This window comes from Vitis vinifera, chromosome 5 (assembly GCF_030704535.1).
Source record: "Vitis vinifera cultivar Pinot Noir 40024 chromosome 5, ASM3070453v1".
NCBI lineage: Eukaryota > Viridiplantae > Streptophyta > Magnoliopsida > Vitales > Vitaceae > Vitis > Vitis vinifera.
This window is the reverse complement of record NC_081809.1, coordinates 17,143,568-17,171,430: the sequence shown is the minus strand read 5'-3', so window position 1 is coordinate 17,171,430 and position 27,863 is coordinate 17,143,568. Positions and strand designations below refer to the sequence as shown.

At 35.5% G+C, this 27,863-nt stretch overlaps 1 protein-coding gene across 1 annotated transcript in view; it reads right to left on the bottom strand.

Moving 5' to 3' along the window:
* Window positions 1-16,360: 16,360 nt before the first annotated feature.
* LOC100255444 (uncharacterized) overlaps window positions 16,361-27,863 on the bottom strand; it is a 71,596-nt gene continuing 60,093 nt past the window's right edge. The window contains exons 29-31 of the mRNA XM_010652025.3: window positions 19,018-19,545; window positions 18,660-18,792; window positions 16,361-16,974 (exon numbers count right to left, since the gene is read on the bottom strand). Of these exons, the coding sequence (XP_010650327.1) occupies window positions 16,718-16,974; window positions 18,660-18,792; window positions 19,018-19,545 (918 nt within the window). The 3' untranslated portion in view covers window positions 16,361-16,717. The remainder of the gene's footprint in view (window positions 16,975-18,659; window positions 18,793-19,017; window positions 19,546-27,863) is intronic.

The window sequence follows — 27,863 nt, the reverse complement described above, 5'->3', positions numbered from 1 at the left end:
ATCCACCTAATCAACCTAGCCTTGGCATCTTGCTTGGTTAGCAAATACTTCAAAGCTGAATGATCCGTGAATACCACAATGGAAGACCCTATCAAATAAGCTCTGAACTTATCCAAAGCATACACCACAGCAAGTAATTCCTTCTCAGTGGTGGTGTAATTCTTTTGAGCATCATTCAAAGACTTGCTTGCATAGTAGATCACATAAGGTTTGCCATCTTCTCTTTGTCCCAAAACAGCCCCAATAGCATAATCACTTGAGTCACACATCACTTCAAATGGCAACTCCCAATTTGGTGCTCTCACAATGGGCGCTGATGTCAAGAATTGCTTAAGAAGCTCAAAACTCCTTTGACATTTATCATCCCACTCAAACTTGGCATCCTTCACCAATAATTCACAAAGAGGTTTGGCAATCTTGGAAAAATCCTTTATAAACCTCCTATAGAACCCGGCATGCCCAAGGAATTGCCTTATTCCTTTTACATTGGTGGGAGGTGGCAACTTCACAATTAGTTCCACCTTAGCTCTATCTACCTCTATACCCTTCTTTGAGATTACGTGCCCAAGAACAATACCTTGATTTACCATAAAATGGCACTTCTCCCAATTGAGTACGAGGTCTTTCTCTATGCATCTTTTCAAAACATCTTCAAGATGTGACAAACAATCCTCAAAAGAAGTCCCATACACAATTATGTCATCCATGAAGACTTCCATGATTCGTTCAACCATGTCACTGAAGATGCTAAGCATGCATCTTTGGAAGGTAGCAGGAGCGTTGCATAATCCAAAAGGCATCCGCCTATAAGCATAGGTGCCGAATGGACAAGTGAAGGTAGTCTTCTCCTGGTCCTCCACATCAATCTCTATTTGAAAATACCCGGAATACCCATCCAAGAAGCAATAAAAAGGATGCCCAGATACTCTCTCAAGGACTTGATCCATGAAAGGTAAAGGGAAGTGATCATTTCTCGTTACTGCGTTCAGCTTCTTGTAGTCAATGCACACCCTCCAACCAGTTGTGAGGCGTGTGGACACTTCATCTCCATTTTCCCCCTTGACTACGGTTATCCCGGACTTCTTTGGAACAACTTGGGTTGGACTCACCCAAGTGCTATCCGAAATGGGGTAAATGATGCCCGCTTGAAGAAGCTTCAACACTTCAGCCCTTACTACCTCTTGCATATGAGGATTCAATCTTCTCTGTGGCTGACGAGTTGGCTTAGCTCCCTCCTCCATATAAATATGGTGCGTGCAAATCAATGGGCTTATCCCCTTCAAATCAGAAATTTGCCATCCGATGGCCTTCTTGTGCTTTCTAAGGATTCTTAGAAGATTGTCCTCTTGTGAAACGGTTAAAGAAGAAGAAATTACCACCGGGGCTTTATTGCCTTCCTCCAAGTAAGCATACTTCAACTCGGCAGGAAGGGTCTTCAATTCAAGCTTAAGGATTGCATCCTTAGCTTCTTTCATCTCTTCCTCATCCTTGAACAAAGGGAGGATCACTGGCTTTTGTCTCCAGTTTGACATAACGACATTCATTCCCATGGGTTCAGCTAACCCATCATCAAGATCTTCATGGCTTTCATCTGAATTCTCTTCAAACTGATCAAGGATACTCTGATTACAATGCTCCTCCACCAGGGTATCTATCATACACACTTCTTCCGGGCCCTCATCTTCTTCAGGATGGATGTGCTTTTGACATAGATGGAAGATGTTGAGTTCCAATGTCATATTCCCAAAAGTGAGTTGCATGACCCTATTCCTACAATTGATGATTGCATTGGATGTTGCAAGGAATGGTCTTCCAAGGATGATTGGAACATAGTTGATCCCTTTGACAATGGGATCCGTATCAAGCACCACAAAATCTACTGGATAGTAGAATTTGTCAACTTGAACCAATACATCCTCTATTACCCCCCTAGGGATTTTCACTGATCGGTCAGCTAAGGATAGGGTGATTGATGTTGGCTTGAGTTCTCCCAACCCCAGCTCCTTGTATATAGAGTATGGAAGCAAGTTAACACTTGCCCCCAAATCAAGCAATGCTTTCTCCACTTGGGTTCCTCCAATATTGACTGAGATTGTAGGACACCCCGGATCTTTGTATTTGATTGGAGACTTGCATTGGATTATAGCACTCACTTGCTCGGTTAGGAAGGCTTGCTTTGTAACATTAAGTCCTCTTTTCACAGTGCACAAGTCCTTCAAAAACTTTGCATATGTGGGTACTTGCTTGATCATATCAAGTAAAGGAATATTCACCTTCACTTGTCTTAGCACATCAAGAATCTCAGAAGCATTCTTGATCGGTTTCTTCACACGCAAGGCTTGAGGAAATGGAGGAGGCATGTGTTTCTTCATCATGCCTTCCTTTAAAAGAATTTGAGGTTCCTCATCCATGCTAGGAATGATGCTTTCTTTCATCTGAACTTCCTTTTCCTTTTGTTCATTCTTCTTTTCTTCTTTTCTATCAGCCTTATCTTCTTTGGCTTTCCTCTGATCATGCTCCGGCTGATGCACTTCCTTACCACTTCTCAAATTGATAATAGCTTGCACGTCCCTCACCTTTGAAGAATCCTCATCTTTGGATTCCACTTCATGTATCCCCTTAGGATTTTGGTGAGGCTGAGAGGGAAACTTCCCTTTCTCATTGACAGTGTTCAAATTTGTGAGCCTTGAGATGGAATATTGGATGTTGTCAATTTTCTGAGACAACTCATTATGCATCCCATCTATCTTCTTGTTCAATGTACTCTCTACGTTGTCAATCTTCTGATTTAGTTGAGAGTTGATGGATTTTTGCTCACTCACAAAGTCACCCATAACCTTGCTAAGGCTTACGAGTGCTTGCTCAACTGAGGATTGACCTTGACTCTGTTGGCTTGATTGGGCTGGTGACTGATATGGGTTTGGCCTTGGCTTCCATGCAAAGTTTGGGTGGTTCCTCCAGCTAGAGTTGTACGTGTTGCCATAGGGAGCATTTGGATTTGGCTTCCATTGGCCAATCAGGTTAGCTTGTTCCCCGAACATTTCTCTTGCTGCCGGAATGGTGGGACATTCTTCCACCATATGTTCAAATGACTGACATATGGAGCAAGGATTGGCTTGTTGTTGAGGTTCTGAAATAGCTTGGACTTCGTGAACTTTTCTCAACTCCATTTCCTCTATTTTTCTAGCCATGGCAGCTACCTTGGCTTTCATCTCCATGTCTTCACTCAGACTGTACATCCCTCCTCTTGACATTTGCTGAACTGGCCTCTTCCCCATTTCTCTACTATTGGGCTCATCCCATCCACGGGAAACCTCTGAGACATAACTTAGGAAGTCCATAGCCTCCTCAGGGTTCTTGCTCATGAAATCACCCCCACACATTGTCTCCAATATCTGCTTCATTGAAGATGACATGCCATCATAAAAATAGCTCACCAAAAGCCATGTATCAAAGCCGTGGTGAGGACATGCATTGATGGCCTCCATATACCTCTCCCAGCATTCATAAAATTTTTCATTTTCACGTGCTGAGAAGTTGGAGATTTGTCTCTTCAATCCATTTGTTCTGTGAGTAGGGAAAAACTTCTTCAAAAAATCAGCTTGAAGTTCTGTCCATGTTCTTATGCTTCTCGGCCTCAAGGAATTGAGCCATATCTTAGCTTTGTCCTTTAATGTGAATGGAAAGAGCTTCAACCTCATAAGCTCAATAGCTGTTCCCCCTTCTTGAAAAGTATTGCACACATCTTCGAATTCCTTTATGTGCGCATATGGATTTTCACTTTCCATCCCATGGAAAGTAGGAAGCAGAGGCACGATGTGTGGCCTGATAATCAATTGCTCTGTAGGAGGAATGATGCAAGATGGTGCACTCATCCTCGGAGGGTGCATCCTGTCCCTCATGGACCTATACAAGTTCGGATCATTCCCCTGCCCGTGTTGTGAATGTTGATCCTCTGTCTGATTCTCCATGACTTCCAAAATAATTTCTAATTCAGTAGCTCGTGGAGTCTCTATCCGCACTAACCTTCCCTCTTGGTCTCTAATCCAATAGGGCATGCACGGATTCAGCTGGAACAAAACAAATAAACAAAACAAAGAAAAAGAAGAAAAAACAGAGCATGCGGAAGGAAAAACAGAGTATGAAAAATAAACTAAAAATGAAAGTTAAAAGCTAAAAGAAACTTATCTAAACTAAGTTAAAAATGTTCTAAAACTAAAATAAAAAGTTAGTAAATGAAAAATGAGATAGAATTCACCTCACTCATGAGAAGTCTCACAAGTTACCTCCGGCTGATTTATTCACAGTGAAGTAGCACCCTCCCCGGCAACGGCGCCATTTGATAACCCGACTCTTGGTAGCTTGGCATGTAAGGGTATCAACAAAATTTATACCTAAGGTCCTTACACTAAAGTAGCAAAGCTACTATAGCATAGTGGCTCTAGGATGGAACACTGGGAAGGGTTTTTACTTTAACTGGTGAAGTTCGGAGGATGGAGTGAACTTTTCTTAATAAAAATTAGGTTAAGATGAAAACATAAAAAGATGAAGGTGTGTAAACTAAACTAACATGAAAATAGGTTAAAAGATGGAAAAAAAAAGTTTCTCAAAGCTTTGGATAGCCATGCTTAACTCACTGTGTAAAAATGGAGATTTTGGAACTTTTCACCTCGAGTTGGGGAAGCAACTAAGGTGATGCTTACTTCCCGAACCGGTATGTGTTTAACAACTGAGTTTTAGTCCTTGAAAACTTACAAAAAGGGTAGCTGAACCTCATAAATGCTCTTTTAATGATATAGGTCATCTCCTCGACTTGCAATACAATGGCTCGTAGGAGATAACTAATGAACGTCAGTGGATCTAACAATAAGAATCCACTGAGACCAAAAGGTTATCAAGTATTGGCCATTCAAAGCAAGTCAGAGGGATTAAAAGCTTTACTTTGAATGAAAACATTTATGACGCTCAGCTACTTACATTCATGGCTTGGAAATCTCCATCCTGACACATGGCATCCATTACTTCAAGAAACTAAAAGGTTTTAGCCTCTCATCCTTGTGGATTTCATCCTCCAAGGGTGTTTGGCTACTAAGAAAATGAGAAAGAAAAGAGAAAAGAAGCTTCTGAACAAAAGTGCTCTTATAACTTATAAAGTTACAGGTTACAAGATTAGATGCCCATTGTCTGAGGCTCTTCACCTCTATTTAAAGACAATAACAAGCTAAATTACAAGAGCTATTACAAAAGCAACCTATTCATTGGTTGATTACAAGGGTAAAATAGGTATTTACAAAGCTAAAAATCAAGCAAAATATCTTGGAGAACTGGTAGTGGAATAACATCAACAACGTCTCAAAACAGGGGATTCAAAGGAATTTTGCAATGTGCCTAAATCCTCCTTGCGAAATTTTCGCAAGGTGTTTCTTCATGGTGCGAAGTGGCAAAATTTCGCACCATGAAGAAAATCTCCTTGCGAAATTGGTCATTTGACATGATGCAGTTGCCTTCCAAAGGCCATATCTTCCTCATTTCAGCTCCAAATCATACACGGTTTGAAGCGTTGGATTCTTGACTTCCTAAGCTTTCAAATGGTATATAGCATGAAAAAAATGGACTTCGGGAAGTGCTCCAAAAGTTCAAAGGAAGACTGCAGCTGTTTTCTTCACTCTGTTTTCCTCTTCTCCATTGCTTGTGCTCGTGTTTCCACTTGAAATTCAAGCCTATAAACGTACAAAATCCTTGCTTAACTCGCCCAAGTAGCTCCTCCATCAATTGGCATGCTTGAATCGATTCATAAGCTAATAAAAACATGTCAACTTTGCCACAAAAAGGTTAAAACCAATTACTAAGGACCTTAATGAATTAATTGGGTTAAATGAATATGATTACTACTCAAAGGTGCTTAAAACCATTATAATTAGGTCTACAAAATAGCACTTTTTGGTAGTAATCACTACAACCTAAATGGGTTAGGTTGAATTAGTGATTCATTCAACTTATAAATTAACATATTTGACACTGCAAATAATTTGTCATGGTGGAGACTTCACTTGGTGAATTGACATTGTTGGGTTACCTCAAATGGTTCTTAGGAAGGGATCATGAGGTCAAATCACACTCTCTCCCACCTCCTTACCCCCTCTTTTTCCTTTTTTCTTTTTCCCTTGATTTTCTCTCTCTCTCTCTCTCTCTCTCTCTCTCTACACACACACACATAGATATATATATATATATATATATCATTCATGAGTTCTATGATTTCCTTTATCAATTCTTTATCTTGCTCCTAGTTATATATATGTATGTACGTATATACGTATATTTGACCTTTAACCAAACCCAATAAAGCTTAATTCATTTCTTCTACTTTCCATATACAATCACAAACAACCTTTTACTATAGAGGAAAGGAACATCTTTGTTTAAAATTTATGTATAGAGATTCAGCTCCATCACCTAGTACAACCTTAAGGTTTTAAGATCCAGTCATTTTGCAAATCAATCCATCTATGCTACTAAAGCTTAATATTTCTTATATGTCAAAGGTTGACCAAGTATGAACTCACCCTCACATTTATAAATCAATTTTTTGTTTCAATTAAGTACTGGTGAGTAATATACCATTAGACTATGTAACATCTATGGAATGATGTAGAGTTTGAGTGAGGGTTGTTGTATTTGATTACTCTTGTAATAATAATAATAAAAAAAAAAAAAAAAGAGGTCTCCTCTTTTTGATAGAGAACAAGGGAATTGAGGCATGGGAAAAGCTAGGACCATTTAAGGGAAAAATGAAAAAACCCACACAGCCGAAAAGCTTCTTAAGCATGCTATAATTTTATGGATCTAGCAAATAATCGGACTGAGACGTTTGATTCCCCTAGAGAAAAGAGAAAATAAACAGTTGATGGAGCCTTTGATGATGAAAAAGATGAAGAAGAAGAAGCATAAGACTCTTCGATACTCAAAAAAAATACCAAGGTTAATTTTCTCATAAGTACACCCTCCTTCTTATACTGTAAATGAGTCATGTCATTGGCTTAAGTGGACAACTGATTTGGACCTTGCTTATGTGGCTTTTTCACGCAACTGATTCAACTAGGAGAGTTGTTAAAGTGTAGGAGGGTATTTTTGGAAGGGCTTCAACATCACTATTATAGTGTATGAAAAGTCATTTATTTTCCCCAAAATCCACTGATTTTGAAAAGTAAAAAAGCAAAGTTTCTAAAAGGCAAAATTTTGCCCCTTTGTGTATGGTTACATAAATTTCCCTTATTTTTTTCCTTTCTTTTCTCTCTCCTCTCTCATCTCTCTTCTCTCCTATCTCCTCTCTCTTCCTACCTTTCCCCAACTACCCCACCCACTTTCTCTCTCTCCTACCATATACCACATCTCACGGCCATAGCCCTATTTCCCCTATTGATTTTTTTTTTCCCTTTTGGTCTTCTTCTTCTTTCCCATTCTGCTTCTTTTTTTCTCCCTCCCCCAATTCACAACAACCGCCCATCTCTCCATTTCCTATATTCCATTTTTATTTCTTCTTCTTCCTCAACTCCCACAAAAACCGGCCCCCATATTTTCCGTTCTCCTTTTTCCCCAATTTTTTTTCTCACCCCTAAAACACCACTCTCGATACTCCATGACTCTCATTCCCAACCGGCTGCCCCCTATTCCACTTTTTTTTTTTTCTACTTCCCCTCCCAATTGACACAGGCCGATACTTTTTTTTTTTCCTTCCCTATTTTTTTTCTCCATCTTCTTCCTCCTCTACAGCACACACTTCACTCCAAACACCCACACAAGGCCAATCCTCATTTCCTCTTGTTTTTTTTTCTTCTTCTTCCTACAGCCCTAACACCCATTCCAACCGACGCATTTTTCAACGCCCCTCCATCCCCCTTTTCTTCCATCCCATGTTGGGTAACGAGGAAGCAATGTTGCCTCAACCTAAACATCACTGTTTCTTCATTGAAACAAGCTCTGAAGGAGATGACAAAGGATGCTATATAGAAAATAAAGTTCCTCTGACAATTCCTGAAGGTAGATAGACAATTTGAAGACATGGTTGAAATACATACTAAAAACATAGATGCTAGATGAAGGGGACTTGAGAGTTACAGAAATGAGGAAGGCTAGATCCGATCTCAACAAGCAACGATAAGAACCCAAATGAACTCATAAATCCATTACATTCGTACTTAGGAAAGCTCCTCTCAACTCAGGCCACTTCTTTCTGTTTTCACTGTCAGCTCCCCTTGCGAATTATGGCTGTGAAAGAAGGTGAAAGAATATGGGTTTTTGGAGTTAGGGTTTAGTTCAAAAGAGAAGAAGGGATTTGAGGGTTTTGTTCAAGAGATAAGGGATTTGGGGGGTTTGGTTCAAAAGAGAAGAAGGGATTTGAGGGTTTTGTTCAAGAAAGAAGGGATTTGGGGGGTTTGGTTCAAGAGAGAAAAAGAGATTTAGGGGGTTTGGTTCAAAAGAGAATAAAGGATTTGGGGGTTTGGTTCAAGAGAGAAGAAGAAATTTCGGAGTAAATCTCACTATCCATTTTGTTATATTTTAGTAAATATTTTTAAAAAAATCAATCCACGTGGAGTGACTAGTTGGACGGTGACATGTAAATAAGCCATGTCATTGGCTTAAGTGGACAACTTATTTGGACCTTGCTTATGTGGCTTTTCCAAGCAACTAATCCAACTAGAAGAGTTGTTAAAGTGTAGAAGGGTATTTTTGGAAGAGTCTCAATCACTATTATAATGTATGAAAGGTTATTTATTTTCCTCAAAATCCACTGAATTTGAAAAGTAAAAAGCAAAGTTTCTAAAAGGAAAAATTTTGCCCCTTTGTGTATGGTTACATAAATTTTCCTTCTTTTTTCCTTTCATTTCTCTCTCCTCTCTCCTGTCTCTTCCTACCTTTCCCCAACTACCCCACCCATTCTCTCTCTCTCCTCCCATATTCCTCATCTCACGACCATAGCCCTATTTCCCCTATTGATTTTTTTTCCCTTTTGGTCTTCTTCTTCTTCCCCATTCTGCTTATTTTTTTCTCTCTCCCCCAACTCACAGCAGTCACCCATCTCCCCATCTCCTCTCTTCCATTTTTCTTTTTTGTTCTTCCCCATCTCCCACAGAAGCCAGCCCCCATATTTTTCGTTGTCCATTTTCCCCCATTTTTCTTTTTCTCACCTCTAAAACACCACTCTCAATACTCCATGACTCTCATTCCCATCCGGCTACCCTCCCCTATTCCACTTTTTTTTTTCTACTTCCCCTCCCAACTGACACAGGCTGGTACTTTTTTTTTTCCTTCCCTATTTTTTTTTCTCCATCTTCTTCATCCTTCACAGCACACACTCCACTCTAAACACCCACACAGGGCTAATCCTCATTTCCTCTTTTTTTTTTCTTCTTCTTCTCCCTACACCTCTCCACTCTAACACCCATTCCTGCTGACGCCTTTTCCGACGCCCCTCCATCCCCATTTTCTTCCATCCCATATTGGGTAACAAGGAAGTAATGTTGCCTCAACCTAAACATCACCGTTTCTTCATTAAAACAAGCTCTAAAGGAGATGACAAAGGATGTTACACAGAAAATAAAGTTCCTCTGACAATTCCTGAAGCTAGATAGACAATTTGTGTGGCAAGGCATAGTTGAAATACATACTAAAAACATAGATGTCAATTAAAGGGGAGTTGATAGTTACAGAAATGAGGAAGGCTAGATCCGATCTCAACAAGCAACGATAAGAACCCAAATGAACTCATAAATCCATTACATTCGTAAATGGGAAAGCTCCTCTTAGCTCATGCCACTTCTCTCTATTTTCACTATCAGCTCCCCTCGCGAATTGTGGCTGTGAAATAAGGTGAAAGAATATGGGTTTTTTGGAGTTAGGGTTTGGTTCAAGAGAGAAGAAAGGATTTGAGGGTTTTGTTCAAGAGAGAAGGGATTTGGGGGGTTTGGTTCAAGAGAGAAGAAAGGATTTGGAGGTTTGGTTCAAGAGAGAAGAAGGAGTTTCGGGGTAAATCTCACTATCCATTTTGTTATATTTTAGTAAATATTTTAAAAAAAATCAATCCACGTGGAGTGACTAGTTGGATAGTGTCATTGGCTTAAGTGGACAACTAATTTGGACCTTACTTATGTAGCTTTTCTAAGCAACTGATCCAACTAGGAGAGTTGTTAAAGTGTAGGAGGGTATTTTTGGAAGGGCTTCAACATCACTATTATAGTGTATGAAAGGTCATTTATTTTCCCCAAAATCCATTGAATTTGAAAAGTAAAAAGTCAAGTTTCTAAAAGGCAAAATTTTATCCCTTTGTGTATGGTTACATAAATTTCCCTTCTTTTTTCATTTCTTTTCTCTCTTCTCTCTCCTCTCTATTCCTACTTTTCCCCAACTACTCCACCCACTCTCTATCTCTCCTCCCATATCCCTTATCCCACAGTCATAGCCATATTTCCCCTATTGATTTTTTTTTTTTTATTATTTCTTTCCCTTTTGGCATTCTTCTTCTTTCCCATTCTACTTCTTTTTGTCTATCTCCCCCAACTCACAACAGTCGCCCATCTCCCCATCTCCCCATCTCCTCTCTTCCATTTTTCTTTTTTCTTCTCTCCCAACTCCCACACTAGCCAGCCCCCATATTTTTCATTCTCCATTTTCCCCCCATTTTTCTTTTTCTCTTCCCCAAAACACCACTCCCGATACTCACGACTTTCATTCTCAGCCAGCTGTCCCCCCCCCCCTCCCCATTCCTTTTTTTTTTCTTTTTTCTTTTTCTACTTCCCCTCCCAACTGACACAAGCCAGTACCCAATTTTTTTTTCCTTCCCCATTTTTTTCTCTCCACCTTTTTTCTCCCCCACAGCACACATTCCATTCCAAACACCCACACAGGGCTAGTCCCCATTTCCTCTTGCTTTTTTTTTTTCTTCTCCATGCAGCTCTCAGCGCCAACACCCATTCCCATCAGTGCCTTTTCCGGCACCCCTCCATCCTCATTTTCTCCCATTTTCTTCAATCTCATGTTGGGTAACGAGGAAGCAATGTTGCCTCAACATAAACAACATTGCTTCTTCAATGAAACAAGCTTTGAAAGAGATGACAAAGAATGTTACAAAAAAAAAATAATAAAGTTCCTCTGACAATTCCTGAAGCTAGATAGACAATTTGTGCAGTAAGGCATGGTTGTAATACATACTAAAAACATAATGTCCGATGAAGGGGAGCTAACAGTTACAGAAATGAGGTAGGTTAGATCCGATCTCAACAAGCAACAATAAGAACCCATATGAACTCATAAATCCATTACATTTGTACTTGGAAAAGCTCCTCGCCACCTCTCTCTGTTTTCACTGTCAGCTTCTCTCGCAAATTATGGTTGTGAAAGAAAATGAAAGAATATGGGTTTTTGGAATTAGCGTTTGTTTCAAGAGAGAAGAAGGGATTTTGAGGTAAATCTCACTATCCATTTTGTTATATTTTAGTAAATATTTTTAAAAAAATCAATGCATGTAGAGTAACTAGTTAGACGGTGACATGTAAATGAGTCATGTCATTGGCTTAAGTGGACAACTGATTTGGACCTTGCTTATGTGGCTTTTCCAAACAACTAATCCAATTAGGAAAGTTGTTAAAGTGTAGGAGGGTATTTTTGGAAGGGCCTCAACATCACTATTATAATGTAAGAAAGGTCATTTATTTTCCCCAAAATCCATTGAATTTGAAAAGTAAAAAGCAAAGTTTCTAAAATGCAAAATTTTTCCCTTTGGTGTACGATTACATAAATTTCCCTTCTTTTTTTCTTTCTTTTCTCTCTTCTCTCTCCTTTCTCTTCCTACCTTTCCCCAACTACCCCATCCACAGCACACACTCCACTTCGAACACCCACACAAGGTCAGTCCTCATTTTCTCTTGCTTTTTTTTTCTTATTCTCCTTGCAGCTTTCTGCCCTAACACCCCTTCCCACCGGTGCCTTTTTCAGCACCCCTCCATCCTCATTTTCTTTTCTTCCACCCCATGTTAGGTAACGAGGAAGCAATGTTTCATCAACCTAAACATTACCGTTTCTTCATTGAAACAAGCTTTGAAAGAGATAACAAAGGATGTTACACAGAAAATAAAGTTCCTCTGACAATTCCTAAAGCTTGATAGACAATTTGTGTAGCAAGGCATGGTTGAAATACATACTAAAAATATAGATGTCAGATGAAGGGGAGCTGACAGTTATAGAAATGAGGAAGGTTAGATCCGATCTCAACAAGCAACGATAAGAACCCAAATGAACTCATAAATCCATTACATTCGTACTTGGAAAAGCTCCTCTTAGCTTGGGCCACCTCTCTCTGTTTTTACTGTTAGCTCCTCTCGCGAATTGTGGTTGTGAAAGAAGGTGAAAGAATATGGGTTTTTGGAGTTAGGGTTTGGTTCAAGAGAGAATAAGGGATTTGGGGGTTTGGTTCAAGAGAAAAGAAGGGATTTTGAGGTAAATCTCACTATCCATCTTGATATATTTTAGTAAATATTTTAAAAAAAATAATCCACGTGGAATGTAGTTGGACGATGACATATAAATTAGCCATGTCATTGACTTACATAGACAACTGATTTGGACCTTGTTTATGTGGCTTTTCTAAGCAACTGATCCAACTAGGAAATCTGTTAAATTGTAAGAGGGTATTTTTGGAAGGGTCTCAACAATCGTTATTACAGTGTATGAAAGGTCATTTATTTTCCTCAAAATCTATTGAATTTGAAAAGTAAAAAGCAAAGTTTCTAAAAGACAAAATTTTGCCCCTTGGTGTATGGTTACATAAATTTCCCTTCTTTTTTTCTTTCTTTTATCTTTCCTCTCTCCTCTCCCTTCCTACCCTCCCCCAACTACCCCACCCACTCTCTCTCTCTCTCTCTTTCCTCCCATATCCTTCATCCCACGGCCATAGCCCTATCTCCCTTATTGATTTTTTATTTATTTTTATTTTTTTTCCCATTTGGTCTTCTTCTTCTTCCCCATTCTGTTTCTTTTTTTTTTCTCTCCCCTGACTCATAGCACCGCCCATCTCCCCATCTCTTCTCTTCCATTTTTCTTTTTTCTTCTCCCCCAACTCCCACACAAGCCGACTCCCATATTTTTCCTTCTCCGGTTTTTCCCCTATTTTTCTTTTTCTCTTCCCCAAAACACCACTCCCGATACTCCACAACTCTCATTCCTAGCCAACTGCCCCCCTATTCCTCTCTTCTTTTTTTTCTTTTTCTTTTTTCCCTCCCAAGTCACACAAGCCGGTACCCATTGGTTTTTTCCTTCCCCATTTTTTTTTTCTTCATCTTCTTCCTCCCCCACAGCACACACTCCACTCCGAACACCCACATAGGGCCGGTCCCCATTTCCTCTCGTTTTTTTTTTTTTTTTTCTCGCAGCTCTCCGCCCCAACACCCATTCCCACTGGCGCCTTTTTAGGCGCCCCTCCATCCCCATTTTCTCCCATTTTCTTCTTCCCAATTTTTTTATTTTTATTTTATGATTATTATTTTCCCAAAAATCCATCAATCCTCATTGTCGCCGGTGCCACTATCGGTCGGCGACCCCCACCCATTTTCTCTCATTCTTTTACTTTCCCATCAATAATAATAATAATAATAATAATAATAATAATAATAATAATAATAATATTATTATTATTATTATTATTATTATTATTATTATTAATTAATATGGAATTTGGGTTAATTTGTTGTTGGTAAAATTAATATGATATTTAGAATAATTTATTGTTGGTGAATTAATTTGAAATTTGTTAATTTGGGTTAGATTAGTTGATAATTTATATGGTTGTACTCATTTGAATTATTTAATTTAGGTATGATATAATATTGTGCTATATTTTGGATGTGGGTTTGCATATTAAATTGGATTGATTTTGGTTGTGGATTTAGGTTTGCATATTAAATTGGGCTTGGATTGTGGGATATTAAATTTAGGCCTAATGAGATTTATTTTAATTTATCATGTTTTGGGTTTGATTAATGGAGCTTATATTTTGAGTATTAATTTGAAAATTTTGGATTAAAACCTATGACATGTGAGATATTTTTGTTGGGTTATATTTGTTAATTTGGGCCCATTTTTAATTGGTGAAATTTATTAGACTAATTTAAAGTTTGAATTTAGGCCTGAATATTTATTTTGGGACTTTGTACATTTTTGCATATTTATATTTGGGCTATTTTTGTTTTTGCATGAGCATATTCTACAATTTTGTTGGTTGAGTACAGATTTATGACACATGGTGTATGGAATTTCATGGAAGAAAGTGAAACTTAAAAAGTTGTAGGAAGACATTGAGCTTGTTGTAACCTTGTTTGGATACGCATTTTATTTTTCACTTTTATTTGGTTTTATTTTTATTGGTTTTTGTAAATATTTGTTTGTATATATTTATTGGGTGCGTACAGAATTGAAAAAGAACAAATCAAAAATTTTATTTAAATAATAGGAATAATTCAGTAAATATGTTTTAATAAAATAATAATTTTAAAATATTCTTCTTAATAAAAGAAAGTTTTTTTTTATCAAGAAAATTGCTTTTAGAAAAAAAAAACAAAATTGTTTTTAATAGAATTTGAAAAATTGTTTCTAATAATAATTGTCCAAAAAAATGTTTTTTTAAATGAATTCTTTTTCCTTGATTAAAATGGGATTAAAAGTATTTTTTAGAAATAGAGGATTTAATTTTTTTTAATTAAAAATTATTTTGAAAATAAAGTTATTTATTTATTTTTTATTTTTTAAATTTGTAAAAATCACTTTTTTAAAAAAGAAAAAAGAAAATGAATCAAAATACTTTTGTAAAAAAAATTGTAAAAATTCATTCTTTTCTAATAAAAGCAAGTAAAAATAATTCTTGTATCCAAATTAAAATTCTATAATAAATTCTTTTGATACAATAAGTGTAAATAACTTTTTTGAAAATTGAATACAAATGAAATTGAGAAAATAAATTGACTTTTTTTTTTTGTAAATAAATAAATTGAAATCATTAATTCAAAATCATTTTTAATAAAATCCTTTGAAATTTCTTGAAAACTTTTTTTAAATAATTTTTTTATTTGGTTCAACAAATTATTTTGCATAATTCTCTTGTCATTTATTTTGTATATTCTTGTAATTAGATTTCATCACTATTTTTTTGCATATTGATTTTCACTATGACTTGTACATACTCATTTGCATGATTATTTTTTTTGGTATCCATAATTAATTAATTAATTACCACAATTCCCTTAATTTGTTTAATAGAGGTCGTATGTATATGGGCTTAGAGGGGTGCTACGACTCATCACCGTACCTTCCCAAACCTAACCCCCAAACCCAAATTTGATTTTTGCAGACATGTCTTTTCTAAATAAAGAATAGTTTTCTTTCTTGTTTTGTTTTCCCTTTAAAAAAATAAAACAAAAATAAGTAGCGACTCCAAGTCTTTTTCAAAAAATCAAATTTTCAATAAATAACAAGCAAGTCTCGTCATTCGAGTGGGGACGCACATGAAAAACGCAAGTCCACAATATCTTATATCAATTTTAAGATATTATTTCCATTGCAATATGATTTTATTAAATATTATATTTAATAAAATAATATCTTAAGGTATTTATATCCAATGAGTTATCTTATGTTATGTTTCTATTTAATTTATTAAAATAATAAAAAATAAAACAAAATTTTAATATTAATTTTTTGAATATTAATTAAATTATACTTAAATTGTTGAATTAAAACTTATTCCTTAATTTTTAGTTTAAGTATTAAGATTGTTTGATAAAATTGATTTTAAATCATCAAATTGACAATTTTATCCTCATAAATTATAACTAGAGTAAAATTATGCCAAATAATAATAAAGATCATAGGGTAACGAAAGAGATCGGAAATAAAATTGGAACAAATAAGAGTAAAAAAATAAAATAAAAATACAGACTTAAAAATAAATTAATTGTTTTTACTTAATACTTAAAATTGTTTTTACCATTAAATTATCTTACCAAATATACTTAATTAAATTAAATTATTAAATCACTTTAAATTATTAAATTGATTTGCATAATAATATTTTACAAAACATACTTAACATACTTAATAACTTAAATTAAACCATTAAATCATAAAATTAATTTACAAACCCATCATTAATGGCTTAATAACTTAATTTAAGTTGCAGAACTTGTTAACTATATTTCACAAAATAAATTAATGGCATATATTGTTGTGTATGTAAACAGTAAACAAACATAAGGAAAAGAAAAATGAAGACTCAAAAACAAGAAGCATTAAAGCCTTGGACTTGAAATAATTAAAATAAGCAAAGCGAGGCACCTCAACCCTAACCTCTGTGTGAACTCTTACCAAAATTTTGATACACAAGAATATTCCTCAAAACTTGAATTTGAGTACATATTTTTGTATATTTACAGAAATTAACAACCAAAAAAGGGGGTATTGCAGCCAGCTCACACCATTTTGTAGGCTCCCTCTACTGGCAAAATGAGTGAATGCCTTCCATTGTGGATTTTTGTAGCCAATTGCTTCTGTACAGCAGGCAGAGTACTTGTGAAGGGTCATATATGCTACTCAAAAGACAGGGAAGGAGCCAGAAAAGAGCATCATCTGAGCACAAGCAACCTATAGACACAATCAAAAGGCTCTTTTCCGAGTTTTAACGAACCCATCTCCCCATCTTCATTGTCATTATTTTCCTTTTCTTGTGAGCTCGATGCTTGGCTGCAATCCTCAGCTTCCTCTTTGCGTTCCGCATTGGGTTGACCACAGCCATAAGCTTTTCTTCTTGTTTCCTCTTATCTCTCTTTGCCTTCAGCTTCTTCCTGATATGGCTGTAAACTTGTACAAAATTCTGGATTCCTAAGGTATCTCTTATACTTTCACTAACTTCCTGTGCTAATTGCTTCACCTCATCTGAAACACATGATAAACCACAAGAAAGCAACTGGTCAAATCAGATTGGGGAGAGAAGAGAAATATGAGAGAGACCATCATTGTAAAATGATACCTATGATTTAGAAGTATGTTCCCCAAAAGATAAAATCAAAATGAAAGGTGGAAACTAGAAAGTACAAAAAAAAAAAGAAGACATGATTAAGATTAAGATGGGAATAAGATTCAAGTCGTGCAACTACAACTAATTTTAAAATAAAAAGAACCATCTATTTTTTGTATCAAAGGAGAGATGGATACCACACATAGCATCATAAGTCAATAATGCATGTCCAAACAACAATACGACGTAAGAGTGTAATGCAAGGGGGACATAGAAACAAGTTAAACAACCATAACTATAAAGTTATTAAGTTCATCTCTGCCACGAAGGAAAAGAATTTATCATAATTGAAAAGCTCAAGAATCAGATTATGCAGTGATAAGTGTAACTTGATGAATGGCAATGATTATTACATGAGAAGGAGGAAATTTAGTTCCAACTGTCAAACCACTTTCCCTTCTTTAGGATTACCATAGGGCAGCTCTAAATAACTCACTTAGTCAAATACCACAGCTTGGTTCACAATCCTCTGAAACAAAATAGCGAGCAAGCTTTGTACAAAAGGTCAAAAACTGTTTAAGGGGATTAATGGCAAGGATTCACATAATGAGAATCTTATAATTTTTAAGCATATTCATCTTTCTATGAAGCATTGGCGTAGCCAGTAAAGCCTCAGGCCCTAAAAATTAGGAAACAATCCACCTTAGAAGATTTTCTTTTGCAAGCACAAAGATAAAGTCCAAAAAATGAAAAAAAATAAAAAATGCCAACCCTCGCTCCCTTAAAATTTAGCAAAAACACAATTTATTAAGAGATTGCCCCTCAAAAAATTCCAATAAAGAATATATTTCAAAATTAAAGGGAAAAAAATGCATCAATATTTTTTACACAAAAATCCCTATTTTTTTAACTTCTATCTGCTTCATCTTTTGTTTATTGTGAAAAAGAAAATATTTATAGAACTCTTGCCAACAAATATTCACTCAAACTCACCCGTTAGGGTAGCCCAGTTGGTCAAGGCGAACATTGGGAAATGAGGTGCCCATAAGTGGCACATGATCCTGGGTTCGAATCTTGCCATTGATGATACCTTGAATTTACCCAGTGTTGGTTGCTGCGGGACGATCAGCACCCCGAGGTTTGGGTCCCCATGGAGAGTCCTAAGGGCTTAGCCATGGAAGCTTCCTCGGTTATAATATATATATATATATATTCACTCAAACTTCTCAGATTATTATATTAGCCAATACTATTATTATTAACTACGAAAGGACAATTTTTTAAGGTGATATCATTTAACAGGGTGCAAAATCAAATATCACACTTCAAATAAAAAAAAAAAAAATCAACAGAAGGATTTGAATTAGAATTACTTGATATCCTTCACAAAATAAATGAGCAGAAAGCAAAAGATGAAACATAAAACAGGGATCAACTAATCCTTCTTTCAGACTTGCTTGAGAATAAAAGGTATCCAGGCAAACACCAAGCAATAAGGTTTGATTCAATCTAAGGCAATTCTATAATTATTTCATTCCTAAAAGAGAAAGTTTGTTGAGATAAATTAATTATAGTACAGCATACAACAGGAATATGAACTCACCTGAAATGACTTTCCCAGAAAATCCTTCACAAACTTTGTACAATGGTAGCAGCATTTGAAATGCATAATGCTGACACTCCTCTTGACCAATTGTTGTTGAAATTGTTCTAAAGCTATTGAAGACAATTTTCATCTGCAAGAAACGCTTGAAATATTATCAACAATATGACATTTAAAAAAGACAGAAGAACGAGAAAGAAGTTTCATTTAAACAAGTACTGACAAAGTAATGGCAAAAGAGGAATGCAAAATAAGTAGAAACTTTCACAGATATTGAGACGCGGAAATTTCACAGAAATCTTCAACAAACATTTGTGAATTAAAATAGTTTGTAATCCTACATCCTCTAGAAGTATACCTGAATTGCCTCCATTTGAAGGGCAATCTTTCCCATTCTTTTAAGCAAACTAGAGACAAGCAGATGTCGGAGATCCTCATTGTTTCCTTGGTCATTGAGATTGTGTATACGACTAGACATAAAAGATTCGAAAATGCTTCTTCCTTTTCTTGAATCAAGCAACTGAAAAGCTTTAAGAAAATGCTCTTGCTCGTGCTGTTCAATGGCACTCCAAAACTGGTGAGGATCCACATGTTCTTTTTGCCCCACGAAAGAATGCACACCACAAATTGCAAAGACGAGATTTTGTGTGATCAGGTTGCTGGCTGCATCATCAGCGAGTTGTGCCTTCAGTTGGCAGCAGAGGGAAACAGCTATCATGAAAAGTCTACTTGGTCTCACAAGAGAAAATGTTTCTATTGACTTTTCATTTTTTTCTCTGTTAGCCTCATTTACTGCAGTAAAGTAAAAGGCCACAAGGCGGCTGGAGATGTTTCGTAACCACATGTGTGGGTGCAACAGAAAATCACAGATCACTTCCCATATATCCTGAAAATAAGGGTGCAGGAAAAACATTTATTAAAAGAACAAAAGGATATCACAAGTATTCCTACTTTTTTCTCGGAGTTTGTATTTACCAAAGGATAATTCATCCTGTCAGCATTCTAATGCAATGAAATGAATCAATTGTTTCTGATTTAAGAAAATTTAAAGGAAACTGAAGATGAAAGAACCTTCCATGGAAAGAAGTTGAATTAGTGAATCATTTTCAGAGCAAACAGACAAAAAAAGGTCCATGGGCTGTAGGAAAACTTAAAAAATAAAAATACAAATAAAAATAAAAAATAAAAAAATAAAATGAAATAAACACAGAAGCTATAACTCCAGGTGATAAAGTTTGCAACTTAACGCCGCCTTATCCTAATAAATTAAATGAAGATGTTACCATTGCGGATGACAAAACTTATTTTATTAAATCCAATTCAATCATGAATAGAGTATAATACAAGTAAACAACATTTTAATGAGAATGGCTTGTAAAAGAACTTCAGAACTAAGAGAAAGCATAATAAATTCAATGAATTGTCTCAATCTATAAGAATAATGAGAACATGATCCACAATGCATATCAAGTTATCGGATGCAATAATTCCAAAGATACACCAAATTAATTTAGTGCAGAAAACTAGAATTATTTGTTACATAGACTGAAAAGCATCAATAGCACTGTTAAAGAATTTGACAATGATCTTAATCCAAAATCATAAGCTTTAAGTACCCTTTTCTAGCATCTGAAAAATGCTCAGTAAGCATAAAACCTTGAGCGATCCTCAGATAGTAGAACTGTGTGTAAAAATGATCAATAAGACATGTATGTGGTCATTTAACAAATCACACATACATACACACACACTCACCCACACACACACACATATATATATATATATATATATCCCTTGGGACAAAATAAGGCGTAAGCCTCAACTTAAGCAACAACAATAATAAAAACAACATCAAGAAGAATCATAATAATAATAAAGAGAAATAAAAAAAAAACTCAGAAATCAGAAAAATACTAATAAACTTGCATGAACATTAAAATAATAAGAACACCATGTAATTCATAATAATCAAATTAATTGCACATCATCATCACTGGTTTATAATTTAGTTCATTTTTCTCTCTTCTAAAATCCAACACTTTCTCATGGCTTCATCAAATATTCAACACTACCATCACCATCACTAGTAGGATCCTCCAATAGAGTTATAATTGGTAGACAGATAAGTCCTTCCTTTGTAAAATGTTTATCTTGAACACAAGACAAAACTTATAAATCTATACCAAACCCTCCACCCCCTCCCCCTCACAATTCGTTGAGACCATTGAATATTGAGGCTAAAACCTCTTGTAAAAAAGTACATAAAAATCCCATAAATGCCCTAAAACCATTAACACTTCTGAATATTTGAGGCTTAAGCCTTAATAGCCTCAAGGCTGTAAGCCTCAATTACCCTATATTGAAGCTATAGCATCAAGGCTAATTTCCTCAGCCCTGCCTTGAGGCTAGTCTCAAGGTAAGGTTCAATAACCTTTTAAAACACACACACATATAAAAAAAATACAATTCATAAAATTGCTAAAGTATATTTTATTAAAAAACATTTTCTTGAATTTTTGTTACACTCGACTCATTCATTCTGCTATGATTGCAAAAAATAAGGGTCTATTTAGAAACTTTTCTTGAAAATGGTTTTCTATTCTAAAGAATAGAAAACAGCTTTCCAGCCATAAAAAAACAGTTTTCCAACTTAAAAACCATGTTTGACAAATTTTGGACTGAGAATAGTTTTTTAGGAACCCATTATGAAAACATGGTGATTTTTCCGAATAAATTTGAGACACACGAAGAATAGGCTAGGAACTTTTTGCATTGTTCATAAATGAAGAGTGCCTTCATGGAAAATAGGCTGAGAAAATTACTTTTCATGTTTAAGTTCCTAAACAGAATTGAAGTTTAATAACTGAAAACATTTTTTAAAAGTTGTTCTCAAAAACTAATTTTTGAAAACTGTTTCCAAAAATATTGTTAAACATGTCCTAATTTATCACCACTCATCATTTAGTACTATATTCATTTATTGTATCATAATGCGAGTTCATGCTAAGCTGTAAGCTCACCTCTCTCCCCCTTCCAGTCAGTGATGATACAGGTGAGGATTACTAATCATGTGAAGGGAAGAGGTTTTTGTTTCCAGTCCAAGGCTTGGGAGCAGCTCCAGTTTCTTGTTTAATTTTATTTGATCTAGTCATTGAGAAGAGAGTTAGATTGTATGTGGTCAGTTTTGGAATTTAGGTGGTTGGACCTTTGAAAACTAGATTGTTCATCTAATGATTTTAGATTGTTGTCACCTAGGGTGAAAGAAAGTTGTCACCTCGGCAACTTGTTCCAACCCAATACAACCTTCAAGCTAGTTTGAAATGTTGGGCAGATTCATTGACAGGTCAGATTAGGCTCAGGTTGATTTTAGTCAATCTAAACCTCAATCTGGCTTGCGCTTGCCAAAGGGGTTTGGGTGAATAAATTCATGCAAAAGGTTTGAGTAAATTAGATCATTATTACCTTAATTTTAATTTTTGTATTATAAAAAAGTTGAACAAATATATCTACTCTCATTCTCTCCCACCAAAATGAACCCTAACATCTTTCTCTAACTCTCATTATCTACAACCAATGCTATGCCTCCAAGAAGCATTTTTGATCTTGCTGTTTGCATGTGCCCCTTCCACCTCCTGGACCAACAGCCAGAACTAGCTCCTCTTCTTCAGTTTTCTCTCTATATTGCTTCTCTTTTTTGTTTTGAACAGCTTTTACCAGATTGGTCTCTTCTTATTAATGCTGTTCAGATCTGAATTATAAAGTTTCCATTCAACCCTCATGGGTCTCAATGCTTTCCCATTCCAAGATCTCCATGTCTTTCATATGCCTTGGGGCCATTGAAAGGGCTTCAATAGGAGTACACTTAGAGCTGATGGAACACTTAGAACTGGTGAGGTCGCATCAGCAAAAGAAGGGTACCCATCAATCCAATTCCAGCTTCTGTCCAAGATGAAGTTGTTCTTTCTGGTATCAGTGGGGCTTGTAGACTTGTGACAGTGGGGCTTGTAGATTTGTGACACTGGGCCTTACTGACTTCAGAAAAATAAGCTTAGGTTAAGGGGCTGTAGACCCTCCATTTCATCCCTTTAGCACATGTCTTTAAGTTTACTTCTAGTGCTTCACAGTATTTCTTTGATGGCCCATTACTACTCATGTAGCTTATCTTTTCTGAGCCACTTTGGAGACTTGAGTTGAGGGGTTTATCCGGCTCCAAATTATGATCTTGACTGCCCTTCAAGTTTAGATTAGGCTTCACTTAGGTACACTTTAGGTTAGACTTAATTAGGCCCACCTAGTCTCATCCTAGACCCATATAGGTATACCCAACCCATTAGGCACCACCTTAAGCCCATTTAGACACCTTAAGTCCGTCTAGGTTCACTTAGGCTCACTTAGGCACACTTGGCTCATTAGACATTCTTAGCGTGACTTGTATGGTTGCATGACTCATTTATCTCATTTATTTATTTATTTTTATTTTTATTATTATTATCAATCACTTTTATTTAATCATTTATTATATTTTTACTTATTTATTTATTTTAATTTATTTTCATTGTTATCAATCACTTTTAGTTATTTAGTTATTTATTATTTATTATTTAATTGTTTATTATCTTGTTGTTTATTCATTTATTTATTATTATTATTTTATCATTCTCTAATTTATTTATTCATTTATTTATTTTATTCATTTATTTAATTTAATAATTTGATGTTTTTATAGGAAAATCTACCAACCGGAGGAAAAAGAACTTTGAAATTGGTAAGACTTGAAAAGGAAAGGAACTCTTCCAGAGAGTTAAAATAGGGATGAAGGAGTTTTTGGAAAAGACGGGACTCCTTATGTGATATGCATGGATTGGTTTTTTGAAATTTAAAAGGGATTTTTCTGGTAGATGAGACAGAATTCGGAGAGAGGAAGACTCTTGAGGTGGAACGGTTGCCAATTGCTATAAAAAGCACAAGCAGAGGGGTTTTTCTGGAAGCTAAGAGATATAGAAGAAAGGGAATTCTAAGATTGTCTTCGTAGGGAGAGGAAGGAAGCATGGCAAAGCAGAGTAAGAGATCTGAGCGGGATTTTGGGTTTTGTCTGGATGCTTGGGTGTAGAATGACAGAGGTTATATGTTTGTTTGCATTGGTACTTGATTGCTTCTATAGATGTTGATTCTCCCTTTGGAGTTCTCTAGTTTTGGTTTACGGCCAAAAAGGAAAACACAGAAAAGTTTTGGGAAAGAAGCTTGACTCCATGGAAAGGATACAGCGGGTGGGATAACCAACACGCATAGAAATTTTCAGGAGGCATTGTGGGAGGACGCACAGGTCTGGGCCGATGAGATTTTCAGCGTGAGAAAAAGGAGATTCAGTTCGGGTCTTTTGAGAAGAGATGGAGGTCAGGATTTGGAGGCGATACAGTCCGCGGTTTGGATATTGAGTGGAGCGTTTTTGAAAGAATATTCAAGCACGATTCTGGGGATTTGGGTTGGTTTTTGAACCATGTGCATGCCATATTTTGGGACTTTAATAATACACTTTTAGGGAGATTGAGACGCCACATCATAGATTGAGATTAGAATGACTTGAGAAATTGGAGAGGAAGAATTTTAGAGGACGGCTGCATAGGAGAGGAGATAGATTAGAGAGCGGGCTACTACATGGGAAAAAAGAGGACTTTTTGAGAGAGGATGATTCACGGTTTTGGGTATTCAAGGGAGGGATGACAGCCACTTAACACTTAGAAAACATGGATGATTGTGTGCTTGAACTTTGAAGATGCAGTCATCACTTTGGATTTTTTTTTTTTTTTCTTATGTCACTAGTGCTCGGATCCGTAGAGATGCCACCATGCTTTGACGCCACTTTCATGTTGAATGTTAGTAGAGATATGTACATTTGATGAAGAGATATAACAACCATATTTGAGAAGAATTGCAGCAGCCACTTTGCCATGCTTAATGGAGAAAAAAATTCATGGCATATGTGTGAGATAAGTGGCAATCACGTAGTGCTTGGTGTTGGGAGGAGGAAGAAGTTTTTTTATAAAAGAAATTTTCAGCTTGTGGAGGAGAGAGTAGATGGAATGGAGTGTTGCTCTTTCTAGTGATATCCAGCATTCTGAAGGGGTGAAGAAACAGTCCACCTAGTGTCCACATACAGCCAGTCCACATGTCGTTAGGAAAGGTAAGTTAAATCTTATATATTTTAGTGTTGATTCATTACTTTGGATTAAAAAATTAGGATTTTGTTTAGTGTAATTTTGGTTCATTATTTTGGATTAAAAAGTTGGAATTTTGTTTACCTTGGTTTCGATTCATTGTTTTAGATTAAAATTTTAGAATCTTGTTTAGTTTTGATTCTTTGTTTTAGTTTAAAAAATTAGAGATCTGCTTAGATTGACTTTGATAGTTTTGATTCTTTGTTTTAGTTTTAAAAGTCGGAATTTTGTTTAATTTATATGTTTTCATAATTTTAGTTTATTAATATAATGGATTCCATGTGATAAAGTTCATGTTTTAATATTTGCTTTGACTAACTTTTGATCCAACTTATTTATTCTATTTTGATTCACCCCTTTTAGTTCATGAGCTTTTAGAATTTAAGTTGATTAGTTTAATTGGTTCCATGTCTTTAGTTTCATCTTTTAAGTATATCAATTTTCATTCTTGCTTGATCATTAGTTTCGACCATGTGTTTTTCTAAAATTTTGATTAATTAGCTTAATTGATCTTATGTTAGTTCTTGATTGCTCATCTCAATATGTGCTTGATTGATCCTTGTTAATTCTTGATTAATATCTTGTTAGTTTTATCTTATCTACAGTCATTTAGTTTATTCCTTTGTTGATTGTTTGTTAAATTTGACTTTTAGAGGTTCTCAGAAAATAATGAAGATTAACCTCCATTCTCACCACTTTAGTCGGCTTGGTTGTCTAAAATTTTATTTTGTGATTTTGTTTTCTTTTGGATTGCCTATGTTTGATCCTTGAGTATTGTCGTTTGTAAATGATTTCTTTCCTTTTAAGAAGAACCTTTTCTCAAAATGTTCCTCATTTAAATGCATTTCAAAAGTTTATTTGGAGTCCTTAGAATCGAAATCTCATTTTTTTTTTTAAATAACATGCAACCATGTTTTGATCGGTTTGCATCTTTCTCAGTTTTCAATAAAAACTATGGTTTTGAGTAAGACATGAATCCAAGCTTGTGGTTCCAAACAAATGGGATAATTCTAAACTAGATTTGTGCATATCAATTGGGGAATTGGTGGAACCCCTACATAAGAAAATCTTTTCAGAACTCATCTTTGCTGCCACCTTTGCTACTTGTTGTAATCATATCTATATATTTTTTTATGAATTATATACAAGATGTATGTGATAATTGATTATTTCGTTTGCTTTGATAATTTTTGCTATGCTAATTAGATAACAAGCATGCTAAGATTTCTTTATTTTATTATTTATTATATAACCCCTTATGTCTTGTGGAAACATGTTACAAGTTACCTATGCTATTCAAGTACGCTTCTTACCTTTGTATCTTAATTCCATAAATTATGTATTGCTTTATACATGATCGTTATGTATTGCTTTGTATGCGATTGTTAACCTGTTCAACATATCTTTTTTATTGTTTGTTTAGCTTGTCATGTTTGATTAAGAGACTAGGGTAAAATACATATTGTGTGTTTTATTTTTCAAACTAACCATTGATGTCTTGTGATAACGCTTAAGAAGCGGTCCATGTACACCCTAAATCTTCTTTATGATTTGTGATTGGTTTTCTTGTTTGGCATACTATTTTTTGAAATCACCTAGCCTACCTAGGTATCTATAATCAACCAATTAATTGTCTCATTTCCCTCAACTTAGTCAGTAGAAACATTTGTAGGGCTTAAAGGGGTGCTACCTTTTAGAAGTACCTTCCCAATAGGTAACCTGATCCCCAGACCTAGACTCGGGTTTTTCAAAGACACACTTTTCCAAAAAACTATGGAGTCACTTCTTTAGGGTTTTCTTTCTTGTTTTATTTTCCCTTTTAAAGTAAAATAAGTGGCGACTCCGACTTTTCCAAAACTAATATTTCACCATATAAAAATGAGTCTCGCCATTGAGTGGGGACACATGTGAAAAATGCAAGTCCACAAGGACCTAAAGTTGGTCAAATTGGATCTGGCTCCAGGCAGAGGCTCTTAGAGATTGTAATGAGCTTCGGTCATTGTCAAAACTCCTAGAGGAGATAAATTAGAGGGGTCACCAAGAACTGGCTCCAAGATCACTAACTAGTCTCAATAAAAAACCAAAACAAAAACATCAAAAAGCAAGAAAAGGGTTTGCATTCTAAGGCAATCATGAAGGAAAAGAACCCTAGAGAGAACAAAATTCTTCAGAAGCTCGATAGTTTCCCCTAGAGAGAGAGAGAGAGAGCAAATAAAAGTAGGAAGGAAATTATGAAACTTTTAATAAATTAGTTCATTTTAATTTTCAACTTCAACATTGATAATACTAAGGAAAATTGACTCAAGTCTTAACAAAGTTTAGTTGGCCTTAGTTTTACAAAAGCAAAGTGGATTGGAAACATCCATTGAAGTGAAACACAACCTTCAGCCTTGAGCAGAAAGATGCTTTCAAGGGCAGCAGAACTGTACAAGTCCATATCCTCTCAGAATAACTACAAATTTATAACTATGTTTGTTTAAACAATTGAAAAGTAGTTTATTTAGGTTTATTTTTCTTTTCCTTGAGTGATTAATAATTAGTCAATGAGTATTTTTTTTATTTTAGGAAACTAAGAAGCTTAGATTGGTTATATGTGTAAACTGATTTCATATCGGATGGGCATTAACTTTATAGTCAAGAATAACCTATCAGGAAAAAAAAAGAAGTCAAAGATAAAGCATTGTCAGAGGCATTGACTGACTCTAACATCCCCGCTCAAGGTCTTAGGCTTATCCTTAAACAACTATAATTCCCAAGACTAATCAATATATCACACCAATCAATCCCCTTCAATGAGAAGATTAGAAAAGCTCTAAACTTTCAAGATAACTAATCTACAACATAAACGGCCAATAAATAGTCTTGTTCTCAATCAATTCGTTTCCTTTTTTTTTTTTTTTTTTTTTTTTGATAGGCATTCTTGATCAATTTGTTTATCAGTTGATAGAAACAGTAGGAACTGATTTAAGGAAATGAATGACAACTCTAC